This window comes from Mustelus asterias, chromosome 6, assembly GCF_964213995.1.
Source record: "Mustelus asterias chromosome 6, sMusAst1.hap1.1, whole genome shotgun sequence".
Taxonomy (NCBI): Eukaryota; Metazoa; Chordata; class Chondrichthyes; order Carcharhiniformes; family Triakidae; genus Mustelus; species Mustelus asterias.
This window is the reverse complement of record NC_135806.1, coordinates 132,131,655-132,141,083: the sequence shown is the minus strand read 5'-3', so window position 1 is coordinate 132,141,083 and position 9,429 is coordinate 132,131,655. Positions and strand designations below refer to the sequence as shown.

Sequence of the window (9,429 nt, the reverse complement as noted above, 5' to 3'; positions counted from 1 at the left end):
CAACTCTTTAGCTTATAGATCTCTCTAATTTATCTCTCAACCTCTCCATGGTGGTAAAGGATAGTCCCATCAGTCCGAGTTAACAAGCGTGTACTCCGTAATTTGCAACCAACCATTGGTTTTGATTTCAGATCCTCTGGGGAAAAGTGATGATTTAAGCTTTGATCTGGTTGAAAGTGCAATGGAATAGACACATAACCATGAATTGTAACCACTGATATGGTGTATTTCAGAGATTCCCATTCGGTCCCAATGATGAACGTTCCTACGGTTGGACAGATGGGCTGAAAAGGAAAGACTGGCACAACTATGAGAGCATTCAGGAAGACCAGATGCGTTCAGGTATGGGGAGTGACTGATCTTTTTTTGAAACCTATATTATGCTCTCTGAATAATTCCAACAAAACCAACTATTCCAAATAATATAAAAAATGGAGCGTTTTAGAGACTCCTTGCTAAATTCTTAATGGTGAGATGGAGGGCAGAGAGTGGTGAGTTGTGCATCAGTTCTGGGAGGGGTGGGGCCTAAACATGCCGTTGAGCCTGGCTGCTGCAAGGCGCCATCTTGAAAGGGCATCCCGACCTCACAGTGCACTGGAAGACCCCGTCCCTCACCCCACAGACATCGGGAACCCTCTTCCTCATTGGCAACATGCTTCCCCACGCCCTCCCTGACACAGATCATCAGCATTGGTGCATGGGGGCCCTCCTGTGCCAGGTGGGCACTGCCCAGCCATGTCCCCGACCATTCGTGATCTTTTTAGGCCCGGACGCAATTTTCCTGGATTGGCACGATCTGCAGCAGGCGTGGCGAGTCTGGAAAATAGCTCCCAGAGTCCATTTCAGAACATGCCTTTGGACCTGTATAAGCTTTCACACAGTGCATGTTACCCAGCAGTGATCGTCAATGTCAAACCTATGGGTGTAACTGGAGGGCCAGCTGCGTAAGAAATATTATAATCACACTTGCAATTATATAGCACTTTATTGGATCAAAATATTTTCAAAATCCTTCACACTCTGACTTCCCCTTTGAAGCCCAGAGACTTGTTAAGTGGGCAGTCCCATTAACATAGAAACATAGAAGATAGGAGCACGAGGAGGCCATTTGGCTCTTCGAGCTTGCTCCGCCATTCATTACGATCATGATCTGCAGCACACAATAAGATTCTTTCACCTAAGTATTACCTGCTTTGCTTGCTGTCTTCAGGCTTTAAAGTTTATTTATTAGTGTCACAAGTAGGCTTACATTAGCACTGCAGTTAAGTTACTGTGAAAATCCCCGAGTCGCCACACTCCGGCGTCTGTTCGGGTACACTGAGGGGGAATTTAGCACGGCCTATGCACCCAACCAGCACGTCTTTTGGACTGTGGGAGGAAACCGGAGCACCCGGAGGAAACCCACGCAGACACGGGGAGAATGTGCAAACTCCACACAGACAGTGACCCAAGCCGGGAATCGAACCCAGGTCCCTGGAGCTGTGAGGCAGCGGTGCTAACCACTGTGCCACCGTGCTGCCCCCTAACCAACAATTAAACCCACAATCTTGTAATCCAGTCATAAGTATGCCCTCACCCAAGCAAAGCCGGATCATGCCTCACTTTATGGTAATCAGAAAACTTAGGGGTTGACTTTTTCGATTAACTGTGGGGAGGTTTTGGTTTCAATTGGGAATGAAACTTGTTCTAATGAGGGATCTGCATCGATATCAGCATTAAACAAGTGTTTTGACATCACTGTTCGAAGAATGATTTGATCTCAATATGCATTTGCAATCGAGCCACGTGTTCAGATTTTAGGCCCAGATTTTCACTACCAGGCCGGGAGTGTGGAGACGGGACATTTCCTGCTTCCGCCAATCCGACCCATGAACAGGAGGACTGGAAGAATTTTCATTCCCGGAGGGCAGGCTCGATTAGAAGTACAGAAGTTTGGAGCAGGAGGAGGCCATTCGGCCCTTCAAGCCTGCTCCGCCATCCATCACGATCATGGCTGATCATCCAACTCAATAGCCTAATCCTGCTTTTCCCCATAACCTTTGATCCCATTCGCCCCAAGTGCTATATCCAGCCGCCTCTTGAATACGTTCAATGTTTTGGCATCAACTACTTCCTGTGGGAATGAATTCCACAGGCTCACCACTCTTTGGGTGAAGAAATGTCTCCTCACCTCCTAATGGTCTACCCTGTATCCCCAGACTGTGACCCCTGGTTCTGGAATCTAGAAATTGGACCCGTCTCCCCCGGAACAGTTGGAGAGGCTGCTGGGTGCAAGGCCTGCCTCGGAACCCTGGCTCTTTGTTGAATTTATTTTAAAAATGAATAACATAAAAGAAACAACCCTCCACCCTTGAGCGCACACACGCCCCGTGCTCCTTCCATGCCAACCCATTCCACCTGATGCTCCTACCCACCCCTATGTCTCATACTCCCTATGTCCCTTTACCTACCACATCACCCTCTGCCAACCCATGTCCCCTATTCATTCCCATGGCCGTATACAACCCCTATGTGAACTTCATGCCAATCCATGCCCCCTACCACAATTTTGCAAGCCTTAGTTTGTAGGTTATATTTACTTTAAAATCCAAGGAAATATTGGAATGAGTTTAATTTGGCACCAAGACCTGTTTTGTTTTGACAAGTATATTGTTAGTTTGTGATCAGAGCAATGGAAATCATGCCCAGTCACCAGAGGGAAGAGCTTCGGAGACTACCTGAGCAGCTGGTGAAATTCAGTGTGTTGTGTTGTAATTGAAATATTAGGCGAGATTTTATGGCGTCTCTCGATGCAAGACCGGAAAATCCTGCCCGAGGTCAATGGACATTTCCATTGTCTATCCCTCACCCGCTCCGATTCCGGGGTGGGCGAGCGGTAGAGTTCTGGCAATTCTCTCAATGCTGAGAGATAGGTACCTCTGTGGCAAGGGTCTCTCACAAAGGGGATGATCTCTGGCTTTCAGGAGGGGGTGTGGTGGAGGATGGCGGGTATGAGAAAGGCCACAACCAGGAAGGAGGATGGAGAAGAAATGCAGCATTGGGAGGAAGGAGTGAGTCTGAGGGTGGGAATGGAGGAGAAAGGTCTGTCGGCAGAGGGAAGGGAGGTTGGTAACTGAAACCTGCCATGCAGGGCTCGGGTGAAGCTTCTATCTTCCTTAAGGAACTCCTGCTACTCGGCCTACAAGGAGTGCTGGAACAGGCCCTCACCTTGTGGAACCCAGGGCGACACGGTAGCACAATGGTTAGCATTGCTGCCTTACAGTGCCAGAGAGCCGGGTCCAATTCCGGCCTCAGGTAACTGTCTGTGTGGAGTTTGCACATTCTCCCCGTGTCTGCATGGGTTTCCTCTGGGTGCACCGGTTTGATTTGATTTTGATTTGTTCCATGTATTAGTGTTCAGTGAAAAGTATTGTTTCTTGCGCGCTACACAGACAAAGCATACCGTTCATAGAGAAGGAAACGAGAGAGTGCAGAATGTAGTGTTACAGTCATAACTAGGGTGTAGAGAAAGATCAACTTAATGCAAGGTAAGTCCATTCAAAAGTCTGACAGCAGCAGGGAAGAAGCTGTTCTTGAGTTGGTTGGTACGTGACCTCAGACTTTTGTTTCTTTTTCCCGACAGAAAAAGGTGGACGAGAGAATGTCAGAGGTGCGTGGCATCCTTAATTATGCTGGCTGCTTTGCTGAGGCAGCGGGAAGTGTAGACAGTCAATGGATGGGAGATTGGTTTTTGTGATGGATTGGGCTACATTCACGACCTTTTGTAGCTTCCTGCAGTCTTGGGCAGAGCAGGAGCCATAGCAAGCTGTGATACAATCAGAAAGAATGCTTTCTGTGGTGCATCTGTAAAAGTTGATGAGAGCCGTAGCCAAATTTCTTTTGTCTTCTTAGAAAGTAGAGTGACTGGTAGACTTTCTTAACTATAGTGTCGGCATGGAGACCAGGACAGGTTGTTGGTGATCTGGACACCTAAAAACTTGAAGCTTTCGACCATTTCTACTTCGTCCCCATTAATGTAGACAGGGGCATGTCCTCCACTATGCTTCCTGAAGTCGATGACAATCTCCTTCGTTTTGTTGACATTGAGGGAGAGATTATTGTTGCCAGATTCTCTATTTCATTTCTATACTCTGTCTCGTCTTTGTTTGAGATCCGATCCACAACGGTGGTGTCGTCAGCAAACTTGAAAATCGAGTTGGAGGGGAATTTGGCCGCACAGTCATAGGTGTATAAGGAGTATAGTAGGGGACTGAGAACACAGCCTTGTGAGGCACCAGTGTTGAAGATGATCGTGGAGGAGGTGTTGTTGCCTATCCTTACTGATTGTGGTCTGTGGGTGTCCTCCCCCTGTGAGTGTGGGTTTCCTCCCACACTCCAAAGATGTGTGGGTTAAGTTGATTGGCCATACTAAATTGCCCCTTCGTGTCAGGGGGAACTAGCAGGATAAATATGTGGGGTTATGGGGATAGGTCCTGGGCGAGGCTGTTGTTGGTGGAGGTTCAGTGGGCTGAATGGCCACCTTCTGCATTGTATGGATTTTGTGATTCGAACTGGTGTCTCCCTTTCCGAGCAAGGTTTCTGGAATCCCATTTAAATATGTCCATTGAGCACCACAATTCTTCACTGTGGGACAGTGAGACACCCTGAAAAAGGCAAAGGCCACCTGAGTGAAGTGCTGCAGTCATATTCCCCATATTTGACACCTTATCCTCTGACCCCGACGATGACCTGCTGTAGAATTGTGGGGGTGAGGTTGTCACGGCCTGTCTGCATGGCGAGATTTAACATCAGGGCTCAGGTATCCAGGAGGCTTGTGCACCGCTCTGGTAGTTCTATAATAAACCTACCAAGTTGCACTCTGCGATAATTGCCATTAGAAGCACAGCTTTGTATCAACTCACCTCTTTATGCTTCCAGAGAAAGGCAGCCTCTCAAAGCACTCACAGTAATTATTAACCTCTCCAGCAATGTGCCACGTGGAGCATGTAAGGTCACAACAGATGGCAGAACATGACAAGAAAGATGGCAGGTGATACACGCACACTCGGCAGCTTGAAGAGCTTCCAATTTTTAGACAACCCGATTAACGTCTCCGATTTTTTAGTTCTGTCAGGGTGAGGCTGCTTTTATTTGCCGGTCTTCAGTACATGCAGATTCCGTTCTCCAAGGAGTGCCTGATTTTAATGGATGAAAAGATTCCATTTGGGTTTGCGGTGTTAATTTAATTCAGCGTGAACTGAGCTACGTTCAGTGAACCGAGTGATAGCGCTGTGCGTTAAACCCTGCCATGTGGGACCAGCACCATCACACTCCATTGTGCAGGTCACCGACCTGAACCCAAGGCTGAACAGCGCCTTAAACCCGATGGTAAAGCCTCCACAGTATCTGTCAACGGCTCATTTAATCCGACTCCACTCTTGCACCATAACATGGGATTAGGGGGATAGGGCCTGGGTGGGATTGTTGTCGGTGCTGGCTCGATGGGCCGAAGGGCCTCCTCCTGCACTGTAGGGATTCTATGATTCCTGCTTGGACTGGTGTCAAACCTTTTTTAAAATTCATTCATGGGACATGGGTGTCGCTGGCTGGCCAGCATTTATTGCCCATCCCTAGTTGCCCTTGAGAAGGTGGTGGTGAGCTGCCTTCTTGAATCGCTGCAGTCCATGTGCTGTGGGTTGACCCACAATGCCGTGAGCAAGGGAATTCCAGGATTTTGACCCAGCGACTGCGAAGGAACAGTGATATATTTCCGAGTCAGGATGGTGAGTGGCTTGGAGGAGAACTTGCATGTGGTGATGTTCCCATATATCTGCTGCCCTTGTCCTTCTGGATGGAGGTGGTGGTGGGTTTGGAAGATGCTGTCTAAGGATCTTTGGTGAATTGCTGCAGTGCATCTTGTGGACAGTACACACTGCTGCTACTGATCGTCAGTGGTGGAGGGATTGAGTGTTTGTGGAACGGGTAGCAATCAAGTGGGTTGCTTTGTCCTGGATGGTGTCAAGCTTCTTGAGTGTTGTTGGAGCCGCACCCATCCAGGCAAGTGGGGAGTATTCCATCACACTCCTGACTTGTGCCTTGTCGGGTGTTGCAGGGTAAAAAAAATTTTATTCATTCGTGGGACATGGGTGTCACTGGCTGGCCCAGCATTTTTGCCCAGAGTGGATTGGGCAGACCTGAAACCATCTCCTTGCTGGCTCCTGAAACCAAATTTAAATTGAATCCAAGTCATTGTGCCTACAAGAGACGGGGGGGGCGGGGAGGTGGAGGGGGTTGCAGTGAAGCTCCTCATGCCCCTGCTCTTGCTCCCCGTCAAGACCACCCTTAGCTTAAACTGGTCCAAACAGTGGGAGCGTGTGGTGATTTCCCCTTTAAGGGCAACACTAAGAAGCAACACTACCTGTCCTGCGGAACCAATTGGGATCAAGAGTGGGTTATCACCTCAGAGGGCAGAGCCCACTCTTAGGCAGAAGATGGTCTGAAGGTATGTCAGGAATTGGGAAGCCAAGGAGGTGGAATCTATGAGTGTGCTTCATTACAGAGCATGAATGGGATTTTTCCATTTCTGCCACAGTCCTTTCATTTCACCAAATTGCACTGGCCTTTGCCTGTTACAGAAGCAAGGAAGCCTCGACAGTGAGTACTTCTGCCACAGGTGAGAGGGGAGAGATACAAAAGGGTCCAGAGGGACAACTTTTTCACTCAGAGGGTGGTGAGTATCTGGAACAAGCTGCCAGAGGCAGTAGTAGAGACAGATACAATTTTGTCTTTTAAAAAGTGTTTAGACAGTTACACGGGTAAGATGGGTATAGAGGGATATGGGCCAAATGAGGGCAATTGGGACTAGCCTCGGGTTAAAAAAAAGGGGCGGCATGGGCAAGTTGGGCCGAAGGGCCTGTTTCAATGCTGTAAACCTCTACGACTCATAGGGGCATACATAACACAATCATTCTCTGCGTGGGGAAACTTAGGCTATAATCTCCTCTTCAATATGTTTTGTGATCGTTTTGGGTTTGTGCCTCCAGTTGCTTTCCCACAAACTAGTGGAAGAAATCTATCCCTGTTCACTTCGCCATAACCATTCTGAATCTTGGAATCTTCTATCAGGTCACCCACTCCTTTCTCACCTGGAATCAAAGGGTGGATTCTCCACTCTTTCATCGCAGCTTCCCTGGTAAACATCCACCTGAATCCACACTGGGTAATGGTCCGGGAGGCGCTGAGGAAGGCACAAGTTTCCCATTATGCGATATGTCATGTAGTTATTTCCCCTGCCAGTTTTTTTCTGAAGATGTTAAAATGATGGACAAGTTGAAATCACAGTTCCTCACTGTAATAACTCCATGGAGGCGCAAGTCCCATCACCAAGTTACTTCATTTACACCATACATCTGTACACAGCCAGCTTCCAGTTGCTCCCTGCTGAATGCAGGCTGGGAGTCTGATACACCTGCTTCAAATAGGGAGCATGAGGCTCCCTGATTTGACCATCAATTAGGAATCATCAGAAAGTTCATACTCTAGCAAGCCAACCACATTAGCCTGGCTGAATTCATCTCACACTCACTTAGCTAGAACAAAGGACAAAGAAAAGTACAGCCCAGGAACAGGCCCTTCGGCCCTCCAAGCCTGTGCCAATCATGATGCCCTAACTAAACTAAAAAAAACCTGCCCTTACTCGGTCCATATCTCTTACTTCCCTCCCTAGTCATGTACCCATCCAAATGCCTCTTAAATGTTGCTAATGTGCCTGCTTCCATCACCTCCTCTGGCAGCGTGTTCCAGACACCCACCACTCTCTGCATGAAAAACAGTGGTTAGCACTGCTGCCTCACAGCTCCAGGGACCCGAGTTCGATTCCCGGCTCGGGTCTGTGTGGAGTTTGCACGTTCTCCCCGTGTCTGCGTGGATTTCCTCCGGGTGCTCCGGTTTCCTCCCACAGTCCGAAGGACGTGCTGGTTAGGTGCATTGACCCGAACAGGCGCCGGAGTGTGGCGACTAGGGGAATTTCAAGGTAACTTCACTGCAGTGTTAATGTATGCCTTGTGACTAATAAATAAAAACTTGAAACTTTTAAAACTTTAAAAACTCTCTGCGTAGAAGACTTGCCCCGCACATCTCCCCTTAAACTTTCCCCCTCTCACCTTGAACCTGTGCCCCCTTGTAACTGACACTTCCACCCTGGGAAAGAAACCTCTGACTATCCACCCAGTCTATGCCTGTCACAATTTTGTAGACCTCTCTCAGGTCTCCCCTCAGCCTCCATCTGGAAAAGTATCATTTTCTGTGCCAGACTTGGAAACATTTGATATTTTTTTTCTCCCGCGTAACAGATCCCTCCAATGGTACAATCAACATGTTTAACACGTAGTGCATTAAAGCTGAATCCATGATATTTATTAACAGTTCTGACAGTGGTAGCTAAACTGTCACAGCTAAATAATTCTGCACATTAATCACAAAGGCAATATTATTACTTTGGTAGTTTGCGGAAGTGCCTGCACTAAATTGGTTGGTAACCTAGGGGGGACTTTCACTATTCGAAGTTCATTATGAATGGAGTTTCGATTGTGGCTCACATTGCACCTTGAGGTAATTTCCATCTTGTGAAAACTAATGCTATATATCACCCGGGAGACTTAACGGGTCAGATCTGAGCACGCCACTGACCTAAGAGTGAAAGAACCAGAGGAGGAGGTCAACTTGACACAACCAGGTCCCAGGTTCGAATCCCGCCATGGCAGTTGGCGGAATTTGAATTCAATAAAAAATAGCTGGAATGAGAATCTACTGCTGACCATGAAATCATTGTCGATTGTTGGAAAATCTCACCTGGTTCACGAATGTCCTTTAGGGAAGGAAATCCTTACCTGGTCTGGCCTACATGTGGCTCCAGAGCCACAGCAATGTGGCTGACCCTTAACTACCCTCAGGCAACTAAGAATGGGCAATAAATGCTGGCCAACCAGCGACAACCATGTTCCATGAATGAATGAAAAAGGACACTGCAACCCAAATACTTCCACATTAGAACATAAGAACGTAAGAAATAGGAGCAGGAGTAGGCCATCTAGCCCCTCGAGCCTGCCCCGCCATTCAATAAGATCATGGCTGATCTGACGTGGATCAGTACCACTTACCCGCCTGATCCCCATAACCCTTAATTCCCTTACCGATCAGGAATCCATCCATCCGCGCTTTAAACATATTCAGCGAGGTAGCCTCCACCACCTCAGTGGGCAGAGAATTCCAGAGATTCACCACCCTCTGGGAGAAGAAGTTCCTCCTCAACTCTGTCTTAAACCGACCCCCCTTTATTTTGAGGCTGTGTCCTCTAGTTTTAACTTCCTTACTAAGTGGAAAGAATCTCTCCGCCTCCACCCTATCCAGCCCCCGCATTATCTTATAAGTCTCCATAAGATCCCCCCTCAT

General features: G+C 47.9%; 1 protein-coding gene across 1 annotated transcript in view; it reads left to right on the top strand.

Moving 5' to 3' along the window:
- Window positions 1-227: 227 nt before the first annotated feature.
- Window positions 228-9,429, top strand: part of galntl6 (polypeptide N-acetylgalactosaminyltransferase like 6) — a gene marked incomplete at its 5' end in the record, with an annotated part of 862,172 nt that continues 852,970 nt past the window's right edge. Inside the window, one exon of the mRNA XM_078213889.1 lies at window positions 228-342. Coding sequence (XP_078070015.1) covers window positions 228-342 — 115 coding nt within the window. The remainder of the gene's footprint in view (window positions 343-9,429) is intronic.